Source organism: Meriones unguiculatus, chromosome 21, assembly GCF_030254825.1.
Source record: "Meriones unguiculatus strain TT.TT164.6M chromosome 21, Bangor_MerUng_6.1, whole genome shotgun sequence".
NCBI classification, from domain to species: domain Eukaryota; kingdom Metazoa; phylum Chordata; class Mammalia; order Rodentia; family Muridae; genus Meriones; species Meriones unguiculatus.
In genome coordinates, this window is record NC_083368.1 from 28,960,316 (window position 1) to 28,974,924 (window position 14,609).

The 14,609-nt window shown below is 40.2% G+C and overlaps 1 protein-coding gene across 5 annotated transcripts in view; it reads right to left on the reverse strand.

Annotated features, from left to right (window-relative positions):
* The window catches only part of LOC110555239 (phosphatidylcholine translocator ABCB4), a 52,563-nt gene that overhangs the window by 25,421 nt on the left and 12,533 nt on the right, over nucleotides 1-14,609 (reverse strand). For 2 of the 5 annotated variants that reach the window (XM_021648348.2, XM_060373877.1), the window contains exons 6-14: nucleotides 13,792-13,983; nucleotides 12,139-12,310; nucleotides 10,708-10,832; nucleotides 8,109-8,280; nucleotides 5,709-5,822; nucleotides 3,342-3,452; nucleotides 3,013-3,138; nucleotides 1,265-1,468; nucleotides 659-829 (exon numbers count right to left, since the gene is read on the reverse strand). In XM_021648348.2, the coding sequence (XP_021504023.1) occupies nucleotides 659-829; nucleotides 1,265-1,468; nucleotides 3,013-3,138; nucleotides 3,342-3,452; nucleotides 5,709-5,822; nucleotides 8,109-8,280; nucleotides 10,708-10,832; nucleotides 12,139-12,310; nucleotides 13,792-13,983 (1,387 nt within the window). Of the gene's footprint in view, nucleotides 1-658; nucleotides 830-1,264; nucleotides 1,469-1,866; nucleotides 1,897-3,012; nucleotides 3,139-3,341; nucleotides 3,453-5,708; nucleotides 5,823-8,108; nucleotides 8,281-10,707; nucleotides 10,833-12,138; nucleotides 12,311-13,791; nucleotides 13,984-14,609 lie in introns of those variants that run through there. The other 3 variants (XM_060373878.1, XM_021648350.2, XM_060373879.1) reach the window with 3 other exon arrangements.

The window sequence follows — 14,609 nt, forward strand, 5'->3', positions numbered from 1 at the left end:
CTGATACTCCAACCAAGGACCATGCATGGAGATAACCTAGAACCCTTGCACAGATATAGCCCGTGGCAGCTCAGTATCCAAGTGAATTTCCTAGCAAGAGGAACAGGGGCTGTCTCTGACATGAACTCAGTGCCTGGCTCTTTGATCATTTCCCCCTGAGGTAGGGAGCAGCTTTACCAGGCCACAGAGGAAGACAATGCAGCCAGTCCTGATGAGACCTGATAGGCTAGGGTCAGATGGACGAGGAGGAGGACCTCCCCTATTAGTGGACTAGGGGAGGAGCATGGGAGAAGAAGAGGGAGGGAGGGTAGGATTTGGAAGGGACGAGGGAGGGGCTACAGCTGGGATACAAAATGAATAAATTGTAATTAATAAAAAATAAATTAATTATAAAAAGAAAGAGAGAAAGAAAAAAAACTAGATGGTTCCTCCCACAAACCTGGATTCATTGCACCATGGGGGAAGCAGAGGTCACTGACCTCTCTCTGAAGATAATGCAATAGGCTAGGAGAAATCAATAAACGCCAAGAGATGACCTCATTTGCTCTATGGGTCTTATTTCTCAATCTAGATTCCCAAAGATCTGGCAGAATTTTACAAAACATTCCAACTTGGTGACTGCCCTCTACCCTGCATGTTTATCCCCCCCAGTACTGACCTTATCCAGAGCGGCCTGCACCTCAGCTTCACTTTCAGTGTCCAAGGCTGAGGTGGCCTCGTCCAGCAAGAGGATCTTGGGGTTGCGGACCAGTGCACGAGCAATGGCGATTCTCTGTTTCTGTCCCCCGCTCAGCTGCGCGCCTCTCTCGCCAACCAGGGTGTCAAATTTCTAAACAGAGAACCCAGAAAAGCTCTTGGAACATATTCATCCATTCAATTTTGCAGTGTTTTGGAGGAAACTCAGACGGGGCCTGAGTATGCCAGGCGAGCCCTCAACCCCTGAGCTATGTGTCAGCCTTCTTAAAGTATTTTAAATAGGAAAAGTGTAGGGAGTTTTGTGGAAATGAAGACAGTCGAAGCTTTGGCTCTCGCAGTGTATCATAAATTATAATAAACAAAAACTGAATTGTAATTATTACCAGCACATATCCTGTACGTTTTTATATCATTTACATACAGAATACGGTCTGCAACCGTGACCTGAATAACGTAAGGGACTTACTCAGCAAGGCTGAGCAACGCTGTAACCCAAACGTTAGCCCAGGCTGTGAAGCAGGAGCTCAGTCCCCCGAGTTTCAGTTCTGGGCTTAAGGGAGGTTTTTACCTGGGGGAGTTTCATGATGAACTCATAAGCATTGGCCTCCTTGACAGCTTTCTTTATCTCCTCCATGGTGACATTCCCACGGCCATAGCGGATGTTTTCAGCGATCGTGGTAGAAAACAGCACGGGCTCCTGACTCACCACGCCAATGATTTCCCGCAGATACCTCACGTTAAGGTTCCGGATATCCTGCCCATCAATGCTAATCTGAAAGCAAGAAAGATTTCCTAGTCAGTATATGCTAGTACTGACTTCATTCAGAAGTTAGAGATAACAATTAAACAGTAATACGAAGGAAAAAAAAAAATGAAGCCTCTGTCCTTTTCCCTGAACTATCTATTAGAGCCTGGTAGGATCGTGGGGGCAGGGTATACAAGTAAGAAAATGATTGCTTGCTCCTTTCCCAGAATCCACCACAGTCCATCATTTCAGCTGACCATTTTCAAGAATACAGTGTAAATCTGTATTTACCCTCCCTTTTAAAAATTGTTTAAGAATTTTATACATTGATCCACCCACCCTCTTGCCCCAACTCCTCCCAGAGCCACCGCCTTTCCACTTGCACCAACTCTGTGTCCTCATTTAAAACACCCGTGGAGTCTAACCTGTGTTGACTGCATACTCTTGGATGTAATCATCCAGTGGAGTGTGGAAGACCTACCAGGCATGTAAAGAAAAAAAAAAAAAAAAAAAAGCTCTGCATTTATTCTCACACAGTTATTTGCTTGTTCATATCCTCTAACAAGCACGGTTGCTTTCATAGATTCGCATTACTTTCTCAAATACTAAACTGTTACGTGATGTAGGAGGGCCCACTGTGGGTAGTTCCGTTCCCTGAGAAGGTGGTCCCGGGCTGCAGAATGTAGCTGAGCACGATCCAGAGAGAGAGGTAGCAAGCAAACTCCCTCCATGACTTCTGTTCCAAGCTCCCTCATGAGTTTCTGTCCTGACTCAATGATGGACACTAAGTATAAGTCAAATAAATCCTTTCTTCCCCTAAGTTGCCTTTGGTTACGGTGCCTGTCAAGGCACCAGAAACAAAGCTAAGACCCTTTGTAAAGTTGTGTTTGACAGTTGTTGACTAATGTTTAGATATCAGGAAACTGAATGTCCTTTAGTTAGGACAACTGAAGAATATCAACTGTGAGTTGGCGGTTTTAACTTAGGATTGCAACAATTCTGATTACTGTTCTCTATATAAGAGAATATCCTTCTTAGAAAATATATTTTGAAGCATATGGATGTTTAGAGTATATACACAAAGAAGGAGAATAAAGCAAGTGGCTCAAAATAAAAATAAATAGTAGACCTAGGTGAAGGGTATGTGTGTTCTCTACAAAAAGAGAACATTCTGACGTGCTCTTCTTGCCCACCCTGTTCCTTTAGAAGACTCTGATTTCTCTATGCTTTGCCACTCTTTTAGATGTCCTAAAGCTAAAGAAAACGACCATTTTGCTGGATTTAATTGCTGTTTTAAGATATCTGTGAAATTTGTTTGGTCAAATCAAACTCACTGGGAGCAATCCTCTGAGTCTTTAGCTGACAGGAGGGTCCTCTCTAGCGCCTGTTGTTTTCAAGGCTTTTATTGAAGGCATTTTTCCTCCTGCCTGTGTTTCGTCCAGACGCATTGCAATATTATATGGTCTTGCCAAAATCAGACTCATATCCAGGTTTGTTTGCAGGAAAACATTTTCTAAGGGGCTCTTTCTGCCCAGCTTCCCACGTTGTGGAACCCGGGTCCTCCCACTCACCGTGCCCTCTGTGGGGTCGTAGAGCCTCTGCAGCAGCTGGACAGTGGTGCTTTTCCCACAGCCGCTGTTGCCAACCAGGGCCACCGTCTGTCCGCTCTGCACCTTAAGGTTGAGACCCTTCAAGATCTACAGGAAGAAGCAGGGGACAGCACGTTTTACAAAAATCTCCAAGAAAGGAATAATTCAATTCTCTTCAGACTTTGAAGAAAAAGTATCAGTTAAGAGCTTTACTCCAGTAGAACATAGTGCATAGAAATCAAAGGAATCAGACTTTATTGAGACAATTAGAGATTGGCGTTAAGCTAGGAATCGAGTGTCGCTGACAGTACCTTGATATTAGCTCGAGATGGATAGGAAAAGTGAACATCACTGAACTCCAAATTTCCTTTGATGCTGTCTGGTTTGTGTCCTCTCTCTGAAAAACTGTCAATTTTAGGATTCTAAATAAAACAAAATTCAATGACCATTTTATCAAAGAATGAACAATTGTATTTTTAAGGAATAGGGTTCAAATCCTAAAAATAGAACCTGGAGTAGCATAATCTCCTTCATGTGAGCAAACACACAGTAAAGATATGGGGTGTATGTATGTGTGTGTATGTATATGTATATGTGTGGGTACCTGTGTGTGTATGCATGTGTGTGCATACATGTGTGATTTACTGAGAGGTTTTTTTTTCTGAAAATGCATAGGGAATATTAATTTTATTTATGCAACAACTTCAAGTGTTTGCTATATATTCGTATATTTTCTAAATGATCAGTTATTATGGTTCCTGTGTTGGGGAACCCGGGTCCTCCCACTCACCGTTATGCATATTTATATAAACACCAAAAACATATTAGATACATGCAGGAATTTCTGCCTTGAGTGAAATTTACTTCTTCCTAAACAATAAGTAGAATGGGTCAAGAGGACAAATTAAATGATGAGCAAAGTATTATTTAGGAACCATGTAAACTGAATACATTTTGAATTCAAAATTAGATCTAATTCTCTAATTTCAGTTACCAACTTCAAATTTTACTATGTGAACGCAATGACATATTTCCGTATGTAAAAATATTTTTATTTTTAATGTAGTTAGTTCAGTTTATTCAATATTGTCGATTGAAGGTCAGTGAGAAGAGCAAAGCTCACTTTTAATTTGGACCTATACAAAATTTATCTCTACACACACCGTACAGAAATCATAATACTCTCCATCTGGCTACAATACAGAAAGGAGATAAACAAGGAAAAGAAGCATCTTTATCCTGAGCTGTAGAAATGGACTAATATAGTTGCACTTTCATATCGAGATGGCTTCAAATGTGGCAAACCAGCCCAGACCAGGCAAAGAAAATGCCCTTGCTTCATGACAGACAGAGTTCTGCCTAAAATGGGCAGGCTTAAATACAGGCCAAGTTGACTGCCAAACTCTGCCAAGACAGAGTAAGCAAATCTTAAATAGTTTCCGCTTCACATATATGTCTGTCAAATATCCCAAGCCAGAAAGCTGAAGATGAAGCTCCAACATTGTAGAGAGTTTTGGATAGCTGTTCAGGCAGCAAACTGTCTCTTTCAATTTTCTATTTTTTGGCACTTGCTAACATGTGCTTCCTATTTACTCAAGTACTTAATTTCACTCCTTCTCAAGTCTCTGATAGGGTTGAAGACCAGATAGTCATAGTATTATTAGTTCAATTGCTTAGGAGTTAAAAATATGTTTTATGCCTAGATAGATTTTTTAGGTTGATGGATACAAACTATAAAAAATAACTTAGGTATAAAACCTTAGACCCTCATAGATAATAGATAGAAAAGATATTTTCTTCAAGATTGTCAAATACATTTAGACTAGACATTATATATATATATTCTTTCCTATTGGTTTTATAATTGTTTCATAGTTATTCTTAATGTAAAAAATGGCCTCTCTATTTAGACAGAAAAGGGGAACTGTTGGAGGTTGGTCTGATGTATGTTACTAGCCTCAAGCTCTGGGTACACCTATGCAAATTGTGTAAAGCTACCTGATTGGCTAATTAAACGAGCTATATCTGGGCAGGGCAGAATAGGGTAGGTATGGTTAAGGTTCCTGGGCTTTTGGGTTGACAAGAAAATCACTGGAGACAGATGGATGAAAAGAGAGGAGAAAGGGGGATGCCATGATGGGTTAGTGCGGAGAAAAAAAAAAAAACAACACATGGGCAAGGAGGAAGAACTCTGATGGTGTGGATGGAGAAAACCCCCAGATGAAGAATAAAAGCAAGTGTTTACAAGACTGTGGATAGAAGATAGTCTAGATGAGGATGATTTAGGAGGACAGCGTTGGATGGGGGCTGAGAGGTGAACGGTAAGATAGAAATATCTTCCCGGTCTAAGGTAAATAAGGCAATTATAAAATCTAAGAGATGTCTGTGTCTTATTATCTGTGATAGTGGGTTAGATAAGACCACCATGATAATCTTAGGGCTAATGATAAACATTGAATAGCCCAATAGCCATTTTTTTTTAAATTTACTACAACAGGGCTGTTATATTGTCAGATAAACTTGTAGAGCCCTTTCATTTCATTCATTACCATAAACAGTTGTTACAGTTTATCTTACCAAATAACTTAACACACTTGATTCAAAACGTGTGACCTACAGCCATATTCAGTCATCAACACCACATGACCCCCTCCGCTTTCAGATAATCAAAGACTTACGCTATCAATAATGTCAAAGATCACATAAGCTGCTCCTCTCGCATTGGCAAAAGCGTCAATACAGGGTGCAGCCTGCCCCACACTGAAAGCCCCAATGAGGATGGAGAAGAAGACCTGAGCGAAAGAGCAGGAGGAACAATTAGGAACAGAACAATTATCATCTGACTTGGAGGTCACTTGAAAAGTAACATAGGAAGGAGCAAATTTAGGATTTGTTAAACAGTAACTCTTCTTTCTTATTGAGAAATAGTATTTGTACATCTTTATGGGGCACCTGTGGTAATTTGATGCATGTATATGCTTATATAGTTAGTGTGATAAGCACTCCATCACGTTATAAAACTACCTCAGTAAAGAGCAAAGTTTATTAAATTAGTAAAGCATTTCATTACCCTAAATGTGCTTTTTCAGCATCTAAAGTAAGTTTTGTTTAGTCTGACAGACTATTTGTTGCTTTTTCCCCTGACCATATACGTACTAGTCATAAAGACTCCTGAAGCCCATTTCATCAGCTCTGAAGCCAATGCTACCAAATTATTTTCCCATTAGTGATACATTCAGTTCTCTATCATTTTCTCTAACTCTGCACAGAATCGCACAAAATGTTCAATAGGAAACATGACAGATTTTGGCTCCATGGGGTTTTCCTTTAAAAGGCTATTAGAGATTTATACGGTCATATGAACAAAATTTTATATAACATTTAACACTTCACTTTATATTTTAAAAGTAGGTTTCTTCCTGTAGCCCGAGATGGACTGGACCTCATTATATGGCCCACGCTGGCCCAGAACTTCTAGCAAGCTTGCTTTTCCCAGCCCCAGGTCCCTGTGTGCTGGGATTAAAAGTATACATGAGCATTCCTGGTCAGTTGACCCTTTTATTGAAATTATTCTGGCTATTCTATTCTGCAGCACATAAAACAACACATTTCACGTCTTTTTCATTGGAAAATAAACTGATATATAAATCCAAGAATACAGTTTCAGGAAACCATTTCTTAAACCATATTTTTAAAGAGATATAGAAGATAAATTACTCCTTTCTCTTCAAGCAAAACTTCTACATATGTAAAACTTCTACATACATGCTTATGTTCTCTGAAACAATGGTGGCATCCATGTTTACAAAGTGCAATACGTTCAATTTTCTATCTCTTTTCGGTATAAATATGAACCAGTCAGAAAAAAATTCTCCGCCAAAGTAGATGTTAAGATGTTAATGCCAAAGTCCCAACCCTTTGTGTAGGGGGCATACCAGATTCCTTTTATTTTGGAAATTATTTTCAGCCTTGTAACACAGGTGTTTATGTCCTCATGCTACAAATATGGACAAATTCATCATACAAGGTTAAAGGCAAAGTCAAGATGGCACCTCCCTTATTTATAAAGTGTCAAGAGGAAGTGGAAGAATGTGGTGAACTGCCACAATGCCAGCCAGAAAAGACAGGGAAATGAGGAGTCTCAGCTGTTACTGTCACTGCCAAGCTTTGGTGACGCCTGGTAAGGCAACCGTAGGCCACATCGTAAGGCCCAAGTTTCCATACGGAGAAAGTCCAAGGACCAGATTATATTTAGCATTTCTGTTTTAAAAGGAGCAAGTGTAAGTTTTGAAACTTTTCTGTTTTAAATGATTTGTACTGACCAAACCCAACATGGAAAGGTGGTCACAAAATGTCACTAGTTTATAGAAAAGATTACCAAAGATCTACATACTATGACCTCAGTTTGGGAAGAGAAAAACATGGATTCTTAGACTGTAAGTAATTTACATTTTTAAAGTTTTTACTTTTAATCATTAGTATAACTAGAACATATTAGTTTCAGAATAATGTCATGAGGGTATCTTCATTTTCGCATATTTTCAACACGTGGATAAGGGTAATTCTTATATGTACTGTTCCATTCATAACTGTTTTCCATTTTTATTTCCCTTTGTATGCGTGTGTCTTTCCCCATTGGTCAAATCCCATGCTATTATCCTGCCCCCACTCGCCACTAAGACTTGACTCGCATGTTCCAGAACAGGACAGCAAAGATTAAACCTACCATCACAACCTTTTCCCCCAAAAGAAGGAGGATGGGAGAAGAGTACAGAGGGCCTGGAGAGATGACTCAGGGTTAATTCATACTTGCCACCGCCTGACTTTGGCTCCTTGTACCTACGGCAGGTGCCTCACAACCTTCCGTAACTGCAACCCCAGGGGGATTTTACACTCCTAGCCTACACAATCACCTTCACTCATACTCCTACACACACACACACACACACACACACACACACACACTCACTCACACTCACACCTTAAAATAATACTAAAAATAAATATTTTAAAAAACAAAGAGAAGACGGGTGGAGGATAAATTCAGATTCCTCATAAATTTTAGAGGTACTACTTACTGTCATGGCGTTTCCAATAGTATATTCTTTTGATATGACCAGAGTTGATCCATACCAGAAGGCCAGTGCATAGGATGCGTATATTAACAAGAAGGCAATGCCCATGGAAATGTTTGCCGAGATGGCCTTTTTAATCCCAATTTTTTTGGCATTTTCTAAATGTTTCTGATACCTAGCAGAAAATGAAGAGGGGAATATTATGACGAGAATAATACTTTACAACCTGAGCCACAATCACCCCCTATTCAGTGGGGGGGGGGAGGGGTGTTAAGGATGAAAGCCATGAAGGTAACAAACTCTCGGGGAGCCCCAATATTCTAGGAGTTAACATTCGTCAGGCTTAGTACTCACTAGAATAGACCTAGGCCTGCTCCTGGCTGGTCAGGCTCACCTCCTTTGAATTCTACCACACCAGCTAGGATTCTCATGGCTGTCCCAGCATTGAAGCCTTATCCTGAGATACGAAGCATCTGGCTGTTACCAGTCAAAATTAAGGTGGAAAGGAAAAAAAAAAAAAAAAAAAAAAAAAACAACAACAACAACAACAAAAAAAAAAAACAAGCCACCCCAGATGGTTCTTCTTAACTCAGGCTCATGTTTTCCTGTCTCAGAAAAGAAAATCTTTCTCACATTGCTCTTCTGGGTAAGAGACAAAAAAATCTGCTTGTTCTTATTCGTAAGCCATGGGCTTCCTGCTTTGATCTTTTAAAAATCAAGCTGTCAAGCCAGGTATAAGGTTAGAAAGTGGTTCTTACAAGAGATATGGGTCTTTCTCCATTTTTGTTTGTTTTCATTTCATTGCCTGAGAAATGGAGGAAACAGCTCTGCTAACTAAAGCCTGTTTAGGAAGACAACCATGAGTCTGACAGATAATCATGAAGTATAGTTAGTACGCTGATGGGCACATGTTGGCAAACTTAATAATTCTTGTTCCTGTTATCCCTACCGTACCATTCTAATATGTTGTTTATCCTATTACACCTTAATCTTGAATAATATCTCAGTATTTGAATATTTTAAATTCATAATGCTGGCTTCCATAAATAAATAAATAAATTTTACAAATCTCCAGAACCATTTTAACAAATTAAATTTTTTTTACATAAAGTTAATTATACTCTTCCATGCTAGATTCAAACAGTGTAGAAATGTCAATGTTGGCTCCCTAAATTTATGGAAAAAAATATCTAATGGGTTTACAGTGAGATTCTGGAGGGAAATATCATATAAATTAGGGTTTTACTCCCTAGCAACATCAGTACATCTTTAGTTCACCCAAATGAGGCATGAGAATTCATTAGTTGTTGTTTTTGTTTTTGTTTTTTAACATATCTGCCACACGGGAAGGCTTTTCTAACTGGCTTTAAGCACCCAGTTCTTTCCGGGACTTTCCTGCCCCGTGAGTGCTGCATTCACCGAGCTGAGCCGTGTCTGAGGAGGCAGCCAGCGTGCCACTGCCAGCACTGTAATTACTGCTGGGTGGGAGAGCTTCCAGGTGAATGCAGCAGCAAGACCAACAGGTGCCCCAATGTGACACGATGCCCCAGTGAGAGTGGGCATGCTGTAATTACCTTCACTTGGGTAATGGAGCGGCATGATTACACTGACATCCTGAGGTCCAACTGAGGGTTAAGTGTGCTCTGTGTGGGCTATTGTGTACAGGAAGCAGCAGTGAGAAAGAAAAAAGGAAGAGGTTAGAGAACCAGAAACATGGTGGCTTTGAAGAGGGAAAAAGGACAGGAAAACAGAAAACGAAAAGGGAGGGATTGGAGAAGCTTTGCATTTAACACTGGAAACTTTGTAGAGAATTCCCAGAGGCTGTATTTCAAACAATTGTGGACCATTGAAAGTCTCACACATAGAGAAGATACTTATGTGGGGTCATACTTCAATTATGTTGAGGAAAATTATTTTTAATGAGAACATTAATGATTTATACACGCTTATTTATTGCCCACACTCATTGAGATATACGTACATTGAGATATATGTACAGCCCTTTATCAATTCTACCTCAATGGGATTGCTTCTGTTTGTGGTGTTATATATACATACATACATACATATATATATTATTATTTTTTTTAAGCATTTGCCCGTGTCCTCAAGCACATGGCCGTGGAGACGGGCTTCTGTCATTGAGGCAGAAAGCCAGGCGGAAAGCTCTGTCCTGTTCATATAGACACCCGCACAGCCACCAGAAACCCAGATTGTGACCAGGAGCTCCACATCTCAGGTTTTTCTCTCCTGTGTTCCAGTTCATAGCCACTAAGGGAGTGGAAAAGTAAAGAGTATCTTGGCAACTGTATTTTTGTATAATTGTTAACCCTACACATGTCCTTTTATGCATTGAAAAACGTTTCTCTGAGAAGCAGGCCCTTATGTATGATCGGGCCTCTAAGGGAGTTTGTAAAAACACAGGAGGCTGAAAACCTCAAGTTCAAGCCTGACAAGCCACAGCCTGCAGTGAGGACGCTTGTAGCACGTGGGGAAAGGGTTATTATTAGGAACAAGAGAGTAGCAAACACATACCACAACAGAATGAACAAAGCCATTTAACATGGGTTCTTTGAACCACCAGACAAAGAAACTTCCTGACCTTTCTAGCTCTCTGTTCTGGCCCCCGAAAGCTATCACAGTCCTGATGGCTCCCAGGGCCTCTTCAGCCACAGCACCTGCTTTTGCATAGGCAGCTAGTTCTTTGTCACTAAATGTTGAGAGTATCTGTGCAGAAGAGAAACAGTCATGACGTTTGCATCGGGAGAAAGGATAAAAGGCAGTCTGCACAACGCTTCAACATCCATTTTCCCAGCCAAACCCTGTGCTCGACAGCGTTAGAGTCAGCTCTCACAGTGGACATCCTATAAAGGCTAGATCTGAGCTACCCCAGTCATCAGGGAAAGGAAAACCGGACAAAATCCTGTAAATAGTGCATTTGGGAATCATGCCAAGTTCCATATCTCTCAAAACTTTTATCTGTCAATTTTGAATTTAGATAAAACAAAACCTTATACCTTGGAAGGATTAATTTTACTTTTCCTTTATCATGTCATCGTTTGTGTGTGTTTATAACATGCATACATAGTCATGTATGTAAATGCATGTATATAAAAATATTAATGGTAAAAATTGTTTCAATACTACATCTTATTCCATGTTGAGTAGTCACCTTTCTTAAAGATAGTCTCTCACTGGCCTGGAGCTCACTACTTAGGTTAGACCAGTTCAACAACCATCGCCAAGGACCTGCCTATCTCTGCCTCCCCAGCACTGACCTTATATACTTGTAACATTAAACCTGGGAATTTTTTAAAATTTGGATTCTGGGGATCTAATTCCAATTTTCATTCTTGCAAGGTAAGTCCTTTATTGGCTGAGGTATCTCCCCAGCCCTATGTCACAATTTTTAATCATGATGAAAATGATACTTTCAAACTTATTCATGGTAATTTTAGTAGAAAATAGGATGGTTAAACAAGATGGCATGGGAGAAAAGAAATCAAAAGAGATACAAGCAGTTAACTAATGGAACCATCAACCTGAGATTGTACAAAAATAGCCAGTAAAAATTCAACTCTGAAATATTGGTTCAAATAAACATGATTTTACATATGTATCATATACAATTTATATAAAAAATTTGCAGAATGTGATATAATTCTCATAGTGAACAATACTCTTCCCCCTTTTTAAAACTTTGATATTCATTCAACCATTTGGAGGACTATGGTTTAAAATCGTGTTTTCTTAAATAAAACTATAACCATACATGTGATTTCATATACCACATCAGAAGATTTACTCAAAGAGATAACCGTGAGATTAAGAACGGTGATTAAGGCAAGAGCTGTCACATCTGGGGTCATATAAAACATTAATTTTTGTATTAAACCTCTATGTGAATGAAATACCCCTGGACATGGCTCCTACTGACACCGAGCACATATCTGAACAGGCAGTAGCATTCTGCGTATACACAGCAATTGTCTCCGTGGGTTAGCACACATGAGAAAGTCAGGGTTTCACAGACCTTTGCCCAAACAGCTGTGGAGAGCCCCAGGATGGGGCTGATGGCCATGATCACGAGCGTGAGCTTCCATCCTCTGATGAACCCCACTATAAATCCTGCAAAAAACGTGGCTATTGCTTGAAAGAACATTCCAACCTTGTCACCAATTCCTTCACTGATTTTGGAGATGTCACTAAAAAAGATCACACCTAAGTGGTTACAGGTCAGTGGTCTTCAGTCAGAAAGGTGAAATAGACATTCAATAGACGCATAGACAAGAAAAACATGCCAAGCCTACTGTAAGCCTTTCAGAGTCTTAGCCTCTTGGATGTTTTCCCATGAAAATACTACACAGAGGAAACTCAGGATTAGTTCCTGCTTCTAAGAAGTTAATGCCACTGAAGCTGATACTATGAAATTAGTTAATGCTGTTACAGAAGCATTAACACTATGGACATAAATCAATTTGTTCAAGAGAAGGAATTAGGAAAGGTATTACAAAAAAATAAAAGTCCTATTCTTAATTGAACATATGCCTCCAGAGTTAAAATAAATATATATATTTCTCTTTCCCTCCCTACTTCCTTGTTTTCTTTCTTTCTTTTTGAGACAAGGTCTTGCTACATAGCTGAGGCTTGTTTTGACTCTTTGACGGGTCTCTCTCAGCGTCCTACAGCTCATCGCCCTGGAATGCTGGGGTTAGAGCTGTGAGCTGCCACAGCCAGCACAGGAAGCTTCATAAAGCGCAGCGAGCACTGTGTTGATGCTAAAACATGACATTCATAATTTTCCATTTAGGAGTGCTCCATTGGCAAAGGGTATACTGACATGTTGAAGTTCAAAAAGCCCACGCCTCCGAACCAACTCCTGGTTCCAAGCATCTCAAATGAGAGGTATTCAGCCTGTGTCCTTGCTACCTGTGTTCTCACTTACCAGTATGACTGAACTGTGACCATCGAAAGAAAGGAAGCCCTACAGTATTACATAATCTCACACTTGCCCATGGTTGCCATTAATTTCAGAGTGAAAGCTAAAACCCTTGGTAAAGCATGAAGGCCCTAAACATCCGGATCTTCTCTCCTTCTGCCTATCCTCCCACTTCCCCCCACCTCATCTCCTCATATGCCAGCATACCAGTCAGGAAACGTTTATCATCTATCTCCCCCTACTGGAACAAAACCCCACAGAGGCAGAGCTGCTTGCTTGCTTTGCTTGTATTCAAGCCCCTAGGAAGATCCTCGGCATGTAACTAGCCCTCGGTATTTGTTAAATAAGTGAAGCGTCAACGCTTACCAAAGCAAGTCTCTTTGCAATTAAGGGAACCATTTGCTCACCCGTTCAACCATCTTTATTTAGGGTCTAGCACCTGTCACGCCCGTAGGAAGCTCCATGAAAGATAAATGGGCATAAAGCATGCACTTAGTCCTCAAATGGACTTACTACATAATTAGGGAGAGAGAGAGGAAAAAAAAAAAAAAACAACTCTAACATAAATGAAAACTGTGATGTGGCATAAACTCTAGAGTCTTCAGGAAATGACTGTCAGATATACACTCAATTCATATCTAATGCCAAAAGTAGTAATTTAATGTTGTCTCAAATCTTCCTTCCTTCGACCATTCTCACACACTGCTTCCCTCCCTCATCAAAGTGTGACATTAACAATGTACTTACTCCGTCAGCCGTGTGTTGAGTTCAGTGGTGTCTTGGATGTCAAACCAGCCCATTTCTTGTCGGAGGATGGCATGAAAAAATTTTTGCCTGATTTTCTTTATTTGTCGGCCAGCTGCCAAAGTCCAGAATGAAACTTGGATATAGGCAGTGACGAGAACTCCACCACCTAGTCCCGAGTAGTAGTATGCGTATCTGGAAAATAATTGGGAGGGCTCTCTCATCTATTTGTTTGGTTTTGAGGCAGGGTCGCCTTGTGTAGCTCAGGATTGCCTTGAACTCATTCTGTAGCCCAGATTGATACAGGCCTCTGACCCTTCTGCCTGGGCTTCCCAAGGGCTAAGATATCAGGTATATGCCTCCATGCTAGCTAGACAGGCTCTTGGAAAAAAAAAAAAAATCAGAATTGGAAATTAACTCAACTTGCTAAATAGATCATAAACATGGAGGAGATTATCGCAAATACACATCAATGTTTCTCTCTTCTAAATGGCAGCATGAATGCCCTATAACAGAAAAATCTGTTTTCCTGAAATATGGAACAAAGAAAACACATAAAGTCCTGTGATTAACTACATGAAAATGGTGTCAGTGGTTCATTTTAAATTGATGATGGTTTGTCATCACAGTAGCCTGGCCTTGTATACTTTTTGTTTGTTCGCTTTGGTTCCTCTGTCTACCATTGGCTGCCCAGGACTCACTCTGTGGACCAGGCTGGCCTCAAACTCACAGTGATCCGACTGCCTCTGCCTCCCTTGGGCTTGTATGCTTATTCTGAAAATGCCTCTACCACTGTCACACAGCAAACAGCAGGAAACATG